Source organism: Xyrauchen texanus, chromosome 28 (assembly GCF_025860055.1).
Source record: "Xyrauchen texanus isolate HMW12.3.18 chromosome 28, RBS_HiC_50CHRs, whole genome shotgun sequence".
NCBI lineage: Eukaryota > Metazoa > Chordata > Actinopteri > Cypriniformes > Catostomidae > Xyrauchen > Xyrauchen texanus.
In genome coordinates this window covers 18,580,552-18,595,042 of record NC_068303.1, presented here as the reverse complement: position 1 = coordinate 18,595,042, position 14,491 = coordinate 18,580,552, and the positions used below count along the sequence as shown (strand labels likewise).

General features: G+C 36.0%; 2 protein-coding genes across 3 annotated transcripts; both read left to right on the top strand.

Moving 5' to 3' along the window:
• Window positions 1–1,955: 1,955 nt before the first annotated feature.
• Window positions 1,956–5,667, top strand: LOC127622203 (uncharacterized). Of its 2 annotated transcripts, none has more exons than XM_052096212.1 (8): window positions 1,956–2,036; window positions 2,593–2,907; window positions 3,632–3,652; window positions 3,916–3,939; window positions 4,168–4,191; window positions 4,563–4,661; window positions 4,758–4,807; window positions 4,908–5,667. In XM_052096212.1, exons 1-8 carry the CDS (start codon window positions 1,976–1,978, stop codon window positions 5,013–5,015), a joined length of 702 nt encoding a protein of 233 aa, XP_051952172.1. In that variant the 5' UTR covers window positions 1,956–1,975; the 3' UTR covers window positions 5,016–5,667. The 2 variants fall into 2 exon arrangements, with proteins under 2 accessions (XP_051952172.1, XP_051952171.1); XM_052096211.1 differs by having other exon boundaries at window positions 3,629–3,652.
• Window positions 5,668–9,708: 4,041 nt separating this feature from the next.
• On the top strand, window positions 9,709–11,754 carry LOC127622195 (vertnin-like). Its single transcript, XM_052096199.1, has one exon. It carries the CDS (start codon window positions 9,709–9,711, stop codon window positions 11,752–11,754), a length of 2,046 nt encoding a protein of 681 aa, XP_051952159.1.
• Window positions 11,755–14,491: the final 2,737 nt, after the last annotated feature.

The window sequence follows — 14,491 nt, the reverse complement described above, 5'->3', positions numbered from 1 at the left end:
TGGGCCAATAAGGAGCCACAAAGGTGACTTGTTCCTCGTCCTCCCTAATCTTGCACAGCACCAGTGCAAGAAGGCTCACTGGGGGAAATGCGTACTTGCGCAGCCCCCAGGGCCAGCTGTGTGCCAATGCATCTGTCCCGAGAGGGGCTTCTGTCAGGGAGTACCAGAGCGGGCATTGAGTGCTGTCCAGGGAGGCAAAGAGATCTACCTGTGCCATGCTGAATCGGCCCCAAATCAGCTGGACCACCTGGGGTGAAACCTGTCGCGACAGCGTGTCTGCCGTCGTGTTGCGGTTAGCAGGGATATGAGTGGCGTGCAGCAACCTGAGTCACTGTTGACTCAGAAGGAGGAGATGGTGGGCGAGTTGTGACATATGACGAGCGTGCATGCCACCTTGGTGATATATGTACGCTAATGTCGTAGTGCTGTCTGAACGGATCAAGATGTGCTTGTCCCGAATCAGCAGGAGAAACCTCCGCAGGGCAAGGAATACAGCCAGTAACTATAGGCAGTTGATGTGCCAATGCAGCCGGGGCCCTGTCCTGGAGCCAGCGGCAGAATGCCCGTTGCACACGGCACCCCAACCCAGTTTAGTGGCATCTGTGGTGACCACGACAAATCTGGACACCTACTGTAAGGGGACTCCGGTCCGCATAAAACCGAGGTCTGTCCAAGGGTTGAAAGTCTGATGGCAGGAGGGGGTGATTAACACATGGTATGTGCCATGGTGCCATGCCCATCTTGGGACTCACATCTGAATCCAGTGCTGAAGCGGTCTCATATGCGGCTGTGGCTCAGTTGGTAGAGCGGGTCGGCCACTAATTGCAGGATTGGTGGTTTGAATCCCGGCCCACATGACTCCACATGCCGAAGTGTCCTTGGGCAAGACACTGAACCCCAAGTTGCTCCCAATGGTAGGCTAGCGCCTTTCGTGGCAGCTCTGCCACCATTGGTGTATGAATGTGTGTATGAATGGGTGAATGTGTCACAGTGTAAAGCGCTTTGAATACTGTTAAGGTTAAAAAGGCGCTATATAAGTGCAGACCATTTACCATATGCATCAACCCGAGCAGTGCGACTGTGGCTGAGGATGCCATATGCCCCAGGATCATCTGGAACTGTTTTAGAGGAACTGCTGTGCCGGGCTCGAAGAGAGCGAGGCACCTGAGCACTGACTGCGCGTGCTCGCTCGGGAGGCATGCTGTCATTGAGACTGAGTCTAACTCCATGCTGAGAAAAGAGATGCTCTGAACCGGGGTAATAAGGGCATAAATGCATAAATGCACAAATGCATACATGTAAAAGTAGAATATATTGTGATTAGAACCAGTTTCTTATTTATTGGAATTAGCTTCCTAGGGACATATTTCTGTTTCTGTGTTTCATAATAATATTTTAAGCAGGGATAACACCCTTTACAGTACCTCTCAACAAGTGAGTCATAAAACTGACTTACTATGAAGTGCCAACTTCTCTTTTTAAAGAGAGAGTGTTTACTCTCATGTCAGCCAAAATAGTTTTTGAAAACATTTCCCACCCCTAATTCAGCATGGCTAAAAAAAGTCTACAAATGTTCAATTGATTAAATGGCAGTCATTATTTTAGGGCTATTTTATTACTACCAGAACATGATATAAATGAATTGTTAATAAAAAACACATTCAAATGGCAAATAAATAAATAAAATAAAAAAAACATGGTCCATGACAATAATAAATTATTGGTTAAGTATTATTATTATTTTTATGTTAATCTTTATTTTTATTTGTTTATTATTAGTTTATTACCATTGAAACATAAAAGTTGCAATGCTGAACATCAATATCTGAGAATTTAAATTATTCAAAGTCTTGTTTTTAAGAAATCACATGTTCGGTTTTGTGGAAAATGTATTGCGCAGTCTGAGGAAGTGATGCCAAATGACAAGACAAAAAGATTGTGAGAACTGAGATTGTAAAAAAACTGAAAAAGAAAAATGACTGTCCAGTTGTACACATGTCTTGGATTGTTATTCAGCTTTCTTAATTCTAATGCAGGTAATAATTAATTATTTAAACTGATAGATCGCTGAAAGATTGCAGTCAGAATGTAAATACAATGCTTTGGATTTATTTATTTTTTTGCTGTTATTATTATGATTATTATTACTATTATTAAAAAAAAGTCAAAATTTGTAATGCACATTTCTATATTACATGAGAAATTGAGTAAATAAAACAATATAGCATGTGGATAAATTTAAATAGTTAAGACTAATACCATTTCTAAATTGAATAAAAAAAAAATGTAAGAGTTACCAACTGGGTACATGACAAACTTTTAATTTAAATATGAGCTCTATTGACATTATTACACAAATATTGCATACGAGGACTACAAACATTTATTCTTATAGTTATTTAATGATATTATAATAGATAAATAGAGTGAATGCTATGGTATATTATGTAATCCTCTTATTTATTTGTCACATATTATTTGTGTAAATTTCCATCCTTGGAAATATACCTTTTCTCATCAATTGAAATGATTATTATCATAATAAGTATTTATATTGTAAGATATTTATACATTTGTTCACATTAACCACAGGTGCTCTTGTGGAAGTCAGCAAGAAAGTTGGAATGAATGTGATTTTTCCGTGCAATAACAAGGTCCAACAAACAAACTGCAATAAATCTTCTTGGCTTTCTAATGATAATCCTGCCATTGAACTGGTCATCTTTGGTAAGATCAAGTCTCACAGCTCAGAGAGGACAAAGAGAGTGAGTTTGATGCCTGACTGCTCTCTACGCATCAGTGGCATCATACCTGGAGATGAAGGGTGCTACGCCTGCCAACAGTTTCCACATGAGGGTGGACAAAAACTTAACGAGGATACCATAATTTGTCTGTCTATTAATAAAGGTATGCCAAGACTGATTTTTAAAAGTTTTTTAATATTCAACAATGCCCCTATTCATCAAACCATGTGACGGCAAACATGTTTGCTCTCCTCTTGAATATGATCACATTAATACATCCTTTACAGTATAATTTTATAATTGTATCTAACCTAATATGGAGCTTGGTCCTCCAAACTCTGAACCATTGCTTTCAAATGATCAATATACTGTATAGAAACAACACTGGAGACACTATTTCTGATATCAATTATATTTACACTACACCTGTGAATATTTTTAAGAACTGCACTGTTTGAAACAATATACTTCAATGTAATAATGTCTTATTACAATTGTTCTAGTCTGTTGTATGTTGTTTTGTTTTAATCAGATGAATCATTAACATTAGTGAGTCAGATTGTCAGGTCAATTTTTGTGGATTTAAATGTAAGAGGTAAAAGGGGAAATTGCTATGTACACTGTGTAACGGTGCGTAAGCAATTGTGCAGATAATTTCTATATGGGCAAGAATGTTGAAGGTTTAATGATGCATATAAAATGAATTATTGGCCAGTTTCCAGCCTAAATCCTTATTTAACCCGTAATGATGTGAAATGGTAGAAAAAAACTTAGGTAGTATTATCTTAATGCCAGTAACATCCTCTGTCATTTTACATTGTTTCTCTGTTATCTAAAACAAGGAAAAGTGGCAAATTCCTAAATAGCTTCTTTTTTTTACCCAGAAGATTCTTCCGTGACCAACAATGGTAATTTGCCTCTATATTATTATTGTACATTATAGGGGCAGCAATGGTGACAGAAAAAGTTGCATTATTTCTTCTCATCTAATTATCTTATATAAAAAAATCTTATTTATTATTAGAATAAATAAAAACAGCTGTTTGACAACTACAATGTTCATATGATAACAGCAATATGATATTTCTAATAATATGATCATCCTTTCTTTTTATATTTATATATGAGGAAAGGTGAAAAATTCCTAAAAATATGTGTTTTCCTGTTTCAGATGATTCTTCCATGACCAACAATGGTAATTTACCTCCATAATATTATTGTACATTATTGGGGCAGCAGTGATGACACTTCAACTTTGGTGGTCTTTAGCAGTCAGGTTATTTATCATTTTAATGTGGGGTCAAATTTAAGGTATAGGTCACAGCAGACAGATAAAACAAATAAATCTAGACAAATCTAAAATAATGCAATGTTGTGTATCAATATACAGTTAAAAAGCTAAATAGCTTTTTTCCTTTTTCAGATGATTCTTCCGTGAACAGCAATGGTAATTTACCTCCATATTATTATTATAGGGGCAGCAATGGTGCATTATTTCTTATCTCGCCTAATTATCTTATATAACAATCTTATTTATTATTAGAATAAATACAAACAGCTGTTAGAGAATTACAATGTTCATATGATAACAGTAATATGATGTTTATTATAATATGTTCATCCTTTCTTGTCATTGTTTTTTTTTTCTTTTACAAACTTCCAAGACCATGAAGTTGATAAACTGTTTGTCAAAGGCACAAAAACTGATTCTGAGAACTATGACCACAACCCCAAACAGATTTAGGTTATGTTGCAATCGACAACAATGATTTTAAATACTACAAAGTTTTATTATTTGTCTTTTATTTTATTTTTTAGGCAAATTGTTGATGACAGTAATCCCCTCAATGCTAATGGTCATTCTTTTGTCAGTGGTCACAGTCATTGCTTGTCTTAAATATCGCAGGAGAGCAAAAAGTAAGTATTCGTAACAAAACTGTCTTTTTCTTATCTAGAGCTGTGCTATTTCTTTTAACTTCACATGCAACCCTGTTTTGTTTTTGTTGTTTTTAGAGAGAATATCAGTTGTAAACCGAAACAACATTTGTAATGAACACAATGATGTGAGTAAAAAGAAACATTAAAAGAGTGCTACTTTATTGGTTTGAATAAATTGTGTTCATGGACTCATTTTAATGAATTCTGTTCTTAATACTTGAACAGGGCGAAGATTTGGTGACCTACACTGAGTTGAACCACAATGCAGTGAAACCAAAGAAAGTGTACATAGAATACCAAAAAACTGAATATGCTGTAATAAAACTTTCATAATTTCCATAAACAACAGTTCACTGAACAGCTCACAAAACATTTCCTGCTAAATAAACCATAAGTTGCAACATAATATATACATATATTTTTCATTGTGTACGTGACTCATGAGAGTGGTAGCGAATTACGCCCAAGTATATGACACTGTCAATGTAGTCACTGAAGTAATTCACAAGTTTTATTCCACAAAAATTCAAGTTAAGTCAAGCCATCTCAGCTTTTATTGTCATCCAATCATGTGTGTACATGGAGAACAAAATTGTCATTTTACAGGTTCTGATGGAATTGGACATACAATAAACCAATTATGGTCTTGAGACAATACAACAATATACACAGGACATAGTGCAGTGTATATATAGTACACATAACAGAAATGTTGGACAGTTTCAGCTTGAATATATAAACGTACCTAAAAACCACAGCAAGACTTTTTTTTTTTTTTTTTTTTTTCATTTTATGCTTTAAAAGAGATGCACTTTTTGTTTACATATGTTTTTTTTTTACCTGCAGACTAAAACATAATTTCATAATGAAGAACAAATGCTCATTTTACAAGAACAAACACATCTGTGTGTTTGTACTGAGATTTTGTTTGTTATTTATTTGTATAATGAAAAATTTACCCATATGACAGAAAATAATTGTGTATGCATTGTTGACGTTGGACCACTTTCATACAAACATCTTAATGATAATAATAAAACTAAGGACTTTATTAAAATAAATAAAAATGTGTGTGTTATGTAAAAGATATCAAAGTAAGTTGAAACACTGGATAATTTGAATGAACCGTTTTCATTTTTCCAGCATGTAATATCTTAAAATGGTTCACTACTTTTTGTTGCCCAAGATTTTCTCAAAGTCTATTGTTCCCCAATACAAATATTTCACAATCACTCACAAGGAATTAGTCATGAGGATATAAACTGGTAACTCTTGTGGTAACACTAATGTGAAATAAGATACGTGAAAGAAAAAATGTCAGATCATCATAGCATATTGTTGATAGAAAACAAGGAAAAGTGGCATCTGAAATGTGTTTCCTTATCTCCATGTTCTTTTGGTTTGTATTTGGTGGTTAATGAAGTAAACCACTGTTTAAAAGAAAACTCTGACTGCCTCTGCTTTTGTGAAAGCAGAACCCATGTTGAGATGACCCAATAGGTGTCAAGGGCCTGCTCTTGACTGTGCCTGAGTCCATATTATCAAGCTCAAGAACAAAAGGTTGCAAGACCCTGTAGTCTCTGTCCGACAGATCTTTGACGACCCCCCTCAAACCCCCAACATACAGCAGTACCCCAGCACATACATACAACCTCAGCATGTGGCAGACCACCGGAGCCGACCCATGTTGTTCCATTTGCATTTAAAGCACAGGATGGAAAGAGAATACTTGAGGTGTTGTAGCATACAACAGCTCATTAGCACACTGACAAGACAGCAAGCGTGCATTATTTTAGCACATCCTCCCTTATGTTTTAACTCACAGAACTTAGTATCACTTATGTTTTTAAATTAAAAGCATCTCACAGGTCGAAGACACATTGTGCAGAATGGTCTTTGAGAAAGGTTGAGTTTTGTCTCCTGGACTGGCTATTAAAGACAATTAAACAACGATAATCACAAATTAATAAAAGCATAATTTATATACAGTAAATTCCATCTCAGAGGCCTGGCACCAGACTGTCTCCCTTCAAAACAGTGGACTGGATGGGTAAATGCAGGAAGAGAAATGTAGGTAGGTTGAAATATACAGATTTAGCCTGTGTGGAGTGGGGTAGGGAAGCTTTTGCTAAAGGAGGAGAAACAAAAGGCTCTGTGAAAAGCTCACAAAAGGTGTACAGGAAAAGGTGTTAAAAGTGATACCCTGAAGAAACAAGAGGCAGATATGCACCTTTGCATATCTGTCTCTCACTGCCATTTGCACACACTGTCTCTTACCAACTCACAGAACTTCAATCTACAAAACAGTACGCTTGACTATGTGCAGACTACTGGACTGACTTGTCTTTTAGTACAGCAACTAGAACATGGGAATTCATATTACAATTTTACTAACAGGGAAAAGGCTTTGTTTAATGGCATACATGCTGTAAATACTGACCACAGTACAATTTGGATAGAGGTTTTTGTCTGGGGGTTTAGAATGGAAAACAAGGTCTTCTTAATCTGTTAAAAGAGATAAAAACACTTACCATCCCCAGGTATTTGACTCACTTTCAGAAAAAAAAAAATCTATCTACATCTGATTGAAACTGGACCCCAGGCTTTGGCATGGAAAGAAAATACTTCAAAGGTATTGTTTAAAGGAGTTCACTTTGAGCTATGGAAATGGAAAGGTCCAGCTTTTCTCAATGATAATTTTTTAACTCAAGAAGTGCAGTGACGATTAACTGCAATTACTTGGGAGGCCTTAGACCAAATTCAAACTTTTTGCCTACTTAAAATCATATAATTTTTTAAATGTCATTGCAGAAATAAAAATGCAAACGCATGAGGCCAAACAATGCTAGACATAAAAAAGAACTGTTGTGTTTTTTTGTTTTCTCAAACTTTTTGCTTAGGCCATTTCTCAAAATTTTAAAAATAAAGTCATAATATTTTATTAACAAAGGACCAACGAATAAGTCTAAATGCATGACTGCTATTGCTAGATACAATAGTAAAAACGTATTTTCATGTCCAATTAGGCTATTTCTAGTTATAGCCTACAATAACCCCTTAAATTAGAACTTTAATAAAGTAATACAACAAATCAAATTTGGTGGTATCACACATGCTGTATGTTGTCTTGTATGATATTTTGCATAGTGAGCCCTTGTTCACACTTCGCATTGAATTTGACCTAAACCCCTCTCTGTGTGTGTGTGTGTGTGTGTGTGTGTGTGTGTGTGTGTGTGTGTGTGTGTGTGTGTGTGTGTGTGTGTGTGTGTGTGTGGGGCCCAGTGATTGACAATTTCCTGGAGGGAGGTACAACCCTTATCATGTGAATTTTTTTTACTGCTTGGATTTAGATTGCTCTCGATGTCTCGCCTTTGACGACCACGCTCTTCACCTCACACAATGGATTAAACTTGGAGCTGTAAGAAGGTTACAGTCTTGCCGGAACACTTTTATTATTAATAATATTATTATTACATATATATTTTTATTTTTGTTATTACTTATAATTAAACTTCAAGTGAGCATAACATAAAAACGAGGTAAGATATTTGCGGTAGAATTTTGTTTGCTTGAATATTGTTTACTTCGCGTTATACTGTTTATGTTTGTTTATCATAATACCCTACAACCTTGATATGAGACATACTTAGTTTATAACCTCTTCAAAGAGCTCGCTAAATCATGTATGTATTGAGTCCACTCAATTGGCGTGTCCATAGGAAACGGACAGAAAACGCTTGCAACTAACGCAAGTGCCGAAAAGTTGTGAATTTTTAAATATTATTCTCCGGTTTTTATAAGAGGCCCAGCGCTGTTGCGTGTAGAATACACTGAGATTCAAGATTCAAATAGCTATATTGGCATGGTAAAAGAAAAGATTTACATTGCCAAAGTATAGTAGGCCTAACATTAACTATATATAGGCCTACATACACATACACGCACTGTCGCTGAATCATCAAATGATTGTGTGTTTTGTTTTTTGTATGTGGTTCAGTGTGATGCTTTATTTTCTTTAACGTTAATATTGTTCTCGTGGAATGGTGTACATCTTATTCAGAGTAGCGCCATATTTGATTATTGACGCGGATGAAAACAAGGCTGTGAGAGATAGATTTACAAAATTTTCTGATGCATACTCTGTATAGGCCTAAAGGTCTTTTTTATTATATATATATATATATATATATATATATATATATATATATATATATATATATATATATATATATATATATATATATATATATATATATATATGCTTACAGTATCATGACTGTGACAATCTCATCTAACTCTTTACAAAAGAGCATTGCCATTTTGCATAAAGGGACATTTTCGGGGCCTGGATAACTCCGCAAGTATTGATGCTGACTACCACCCCTGGAGTTGCCGTTGGAATCCAGAGGGTGCTGAGTGACTCCAGCCAGGTCTCCTAAGCAAGGAGGGGGATATTTCCCAATTATCATTATAATTCTTAATTTAAATGTCATTTAAATAAAACTAGGCTATTGCGTGTGAATTATTCCAAAACATTAATGTTTAATATTATAAATGACAGATCAGCATCACATTTGATAAAATTTTTCTGATAGCACTGCTGACCCAGATACCACATGTATCTCCAAGATGTCGGTTTTAGATCGTTTAATCTGGAATGCATCATGCAAAATCGGCTAAACATCGTAAAACATTCTAAATAAGCGTCTCAAAGAAATCTACTTGGTGTCTTACTGACATCCGAGACACACTTATTGACAAACATACGGACGTATTGAAGTTGAGCAAACAACGTAAAAAATACTTCTTCCAGATGTAAACAAACACACATCAAATAGAGTTCTGGGTAATGCACAAGTGCTATCAAGGGATGTTGCTTCTTTCTATAAACCAAATTAATTTATGGTAGGCTATACATGATTATTGATTCAAGTTTACAGCATTTTGTCAACCCATTCATGTGCAAATCAGCTGATGCTAAACAGTTTCTTCCTCTGTGTTTTATTTTTATATTTTTCCTGTAGGCATGATTCAGAGGGCAGAGGTGGTGCTCTCTGTATTGGAGGAGCTGCAGGAAGCCACAGAATGTGCAGGCCTTGATATCCTCACTAAGGTTGCTGTGGAAGTGGAGCAGGTTCTAGCCCCGTTCCATCTTCCTACAGCACTCTGCACTGAGATCTCCTCATGGCTGGGCATTGACTCTGCAGCTCATAGACTCTACCCAGCAGATGCACCAGCTGGCTTACTTCCTCTAGTTTGTAAAGGAGAGGGAAACTTGCTGTTTGATGCTGCTAGCATGCTTCTGGTGGGCTCTACCAGCCTGAGCTTGGAGCTGCAGGTAAGAACTGTGGTGGAGATGCTGCTTTGGAAGCAATACTACCTATGTGGTATGATCGACTCGAAGGTGATGCTGCAGGCAGCCAGGTTTTCCCTCTGTGCTGAGGAATCTCAGGATATGCTCAATCTTCCAATTCAGGTGCTGGAGGCCATCTTTGATGCAGATGTCAAAGCCTCCTGTTTCCCTGGCTCATTTGCAAACATGTGGCACGTGTATGCGCTAGCTTCTGTCCTGCAGGGCAACATTTATTCTGTTTATCCCATGTACAATTTAAAGATTCGGCCCTATTTCAATCGACTAATTCGCCCAAGGACATGGTCAAAAGACACCGAGACCTTGACACTACACATCATGTGGTCAGGTGACCTGGAGGCAGGCTCTGTTTTTAAACCCCACAACTTCGTGGCCTTGATTCATGCAAGTGACATCAAAATCGGAAGCCCCAACAGCGAGCAGCGAATGCCACCCATCAAGTCCCAGGAGCTTCTAAGTCAGGAATCCCAACTGACTTACTCCAGCCTTAAAGACAAATTCAACATCAAAAAGAGCACCTTTTACCGGTGGAAGAAGCAAAGTATTGACTACCACAAGAAGTCAGTTGCCAGGTATGAGGCCAAATGTTTTTTCCTGACCTTCTACAAGCAAGGGAAACTCATTCCCCTCGGCCAGTTTAAAGAGCTTTTCCCAGAAATTCCAAGATCCACATACTATGCATGGAAACAAGAGCTTGTGTCTACTTGGAACAACTCTGGTGGCTCTACAGAGGAGCTGAGTCCTGGTGACAGCACTGAGCAGGACTACTGGTCATCCCCAGAGGTCAAGAAAACACTAAGCCCTGGGAGGTATGCCAGTTTGTTAGCATTTAGGTGTGAGAAATGGGAAGGTGACCGGGCTCAAAATGTGGCCTTGATGCAAGAGGCCAAGAAGAGCCTGCAGAACTGTATTTTTACAAACACCTCATTCCCCTACAGACTTTTTAAAAGAAGGTTTCCTGGTATCTCTAGGTCGACATACTACAACTGGAGGAGGGAAGCCATGTTGTTCAGTCCTTTCAAAGAGCTCCAGGGTAGCAGTGAGGAAAGCTCAGATGGTGATAAAACCCAGAATCCAAGAAGTTTGCTGTCCTCTGTTAAGTTAGAGAGACGGAAATGTACACCTAGAGTGAGGATCTACAGACGCAAGCATGAAAGTCTGAGGCTGGCTTACCTCCAGAAGAAAATATTACGAGAAGAAGCCAGAATGCATGTCCAGAGGTCAAAGATATCCTTTTCCAAATTCAAACTCAAATTCCCTTCAGTTTCCTCCTCTTTCTACTGGCTATGGAGTAATTCTTTGAATAGAAAAACTGAGAAGCCCATCATGATGTCTGAGACAGTGAAATCCCATAGCCTGACTGTCTCACAAGATGTCATTGAGAAGATAAAAACAAAAACAAAAAAATCCTTTGATGGAAACACTGATTGCCTGAATGGACAGACCTTTAGCCCCTCTGAATTTACACAGCCTGAATACTCTCTGCCCGACAAGTCCAGTAATGAACAAATGTTTGTGATGGATGTTGTGGCACTGGCCAATTTCAAGGCTAAAGCAAAGCTGTTCTTGCAGCAACGTTTTGAAGAGAAGTCCTTTCCCACATTTAAAGAGTTCAGGTCCCACTTTCCTCTTACTCCTCGCTCCACCTACTACATGTGGAAAAGGGCTCTGCATCATGGGGTACCATTAGTTCATGCCTGAATATTTGATGATATTTTCCAGTAGTTAAAAATCCAAATTTAACACTGCTTATGTTAATACTTCACTATGCAATCTACAATTTGTTTTTCTGTCTACAGCAGCATAATTGCCGTTCATGCATCTCATTTGTACCTTTTCTTTATTTGACCACTTGGTTCGTAGCTCAAGGACATTTGCATGTGTGTGAACTCAGACAGTCTTTGTGTCCACCTAAGTCCCCCCCACACACACACGCACACTGTTTACAGTTTAAATGACTTCAAAGTTTCGATTTGTTTACTTTTTCTTTTCTTTTTTTAAGTTCGTTATAATTGTTTTTCAGACTTGAATATGTTTGTATTTGTTTTGTTCTTTTCTCCACAACTATGAAATTACAGCTTGTTAACTTTGTTACAACGTATATTATTTTTAATTCATACACGGGAGGTTTGTTCATTATTTCTTTTATGAATATATATTTTTATACTGACAATTGAATGTTATCGCTGCTCAGTTATAAGTTTATGTGGCCAGGTTAGAAGGAATTCCTTACAATTGAAAATGTTTCAAAATTCTATGAGGGCTTGATGCTGTTTTGCAAATTGTTTTTGACCACACTTTTCAGTTCACATATTTAGTCTTTGTCTTGCTGCTAATGGTGTAACTATCTGAAAATGTGTGACTTGATTCACTTACACTTTTTTTAAGGTTATTTCTATAGCTTATGTTAAATTACCTAGCTAGCTTGTTTTTTTTTTTTTTTTTGTCGTCTGCACAGTTATGGTGTTCTGTAACTTTTGGTTAAACTTTTCCAAAGAGGCCACATCCTAAAGCGAATACGGTTACCTCCTTTAGTCATTTTGATGAATATAATTTTTGTCTCATTTTATGTACAAGACCAATTGCTCTAATAATTTGTGTATTTAACACGTGTTATGCCCATTGTTCTGTCGTTAGCTAAGAGTCAGAAAATAAAAACAACTGGATTTAGTGGGTTTTCAAAGTGGAGTATGTTTTATTTAAAAGATTATATATATTTGTAAGAGACAGCAGGACTTGCTTATGTTTTCACATATTAGGGAGACACTACAGGTTAATTGAGTGATACAATAAACAATATTCCTATGAGATATCCCAATTAAACTTTGACATGTTAATGCTTTCATAATTAAAATAATTTTTGTTTTATACAACTTGCCTCAAAAACAGCTGTTAATACAAAACTATGTGTAAACACCTGTTAAATATAGGCAATGTGAACATAACATAAAGGCCACATTAAAGCAATAAAAAAAAAAAGATAAACCAGAGGTTTAATCCATATCTTCAGAAGTGATTTGATAGGTGCAGTTGAGAAACAGATAAATATTTATGTCCGTTTTCACCATAAATCTCCACTTTCACTTACAAAAAGTACTTAAATATTGATCTGTTATTCACTCACACCTATAATATTATAAAGATATGAATTTAACCATATGAGTCTTATGGATTACTTTTATGTAGTCTTTATGTGATTTATGAAGCTTCAAAGGTCTGGTCACCATACACTTGTAAGGACCAACAGAGCTGAGATATTTTATTCAAAATATTTGTTTGTGTTCTGCAGAAGAAAGACACATCTGGGATGGCATGAATGTGAGTAAATTATGAGAGAATTTGTATTTTTGGATGAACTATTCCATTATAAAATAAATGTTGCCTTCAAGCGTTTCTTAAGTAAACATTACTTTTGAGCTTTTAAAGTAGGTATTCAAGAGCCAGTGATAAAGTAGAGAATAGAGTAAACAGTGCACTGTTTTAGGTTTTTCAATAACAGGAGCAATTACACATTAAAACAAATATTAATTTAATTCTAAATAAAACTACTTAAATTATTGAAAATCTTTACTGTGTGATTATTAGATAGGCTGTACATTACTGTAATACTGATTCAGAGAAGCCCTGTCATTGAAATGTATTGAATGAGATTGATTGCTTCCTGCTCAATTATATTAAATTATATCAAGTTATCCAGACAGAGAATGTGAGCGCTATTCTATTTTTCTTGTTAATATTGTTGTTTGAATAATATTAAGGCTGCATTTACACATTGTACAGATTAGATATTTTGAGCTATAAGAATTTATCCTGTCTGTTTACACTCTCGTAATACATTAAAGGCTGTACATTAATATCACTTCAAGAGGGAAATTTTGACCAAGAAGCGCATTTGACTGTTCACACGCACAGTTGCATTCTCATTGCTTTTATACCTGCTGCAATCAGGATGAACAAATTTGCCATTAGGTAAATTTATAAGCTGCTGTTTTATCAAGCCACTTTCACATGCAGTGAGGTATACGTACAGTATATCATTGGTACAAAGAATATATATTAATATATATTTAGGGCATACTCTTTTATTGTAGATTATATAGTCTATGCTGTTTTATTGACTTTGTACCATATGTTATTTATATGCAGTTTTGGTGGCTGTAATTTGATAGTAAAGTAATGAAATTACTTTTTAATTAAAAAAGTTGTGTAAATTCTTTTGTAATTGCATTACAATTTAAATACTTGTAGTCAGTTCATTTATTTTAAGTACGTACAAATTGCGTGGATTACACATATTTATAAAATAATATTATTTATGTAGAATACTTTTAAAACATTAATTATGTTTATGTGTACATCCCTTTGTGTTTCTGTGACAGATGAAGGGATGGTGATTATGTTCAAGGAGGAAATCATATTTTGAAATTGTTGAGCGAAA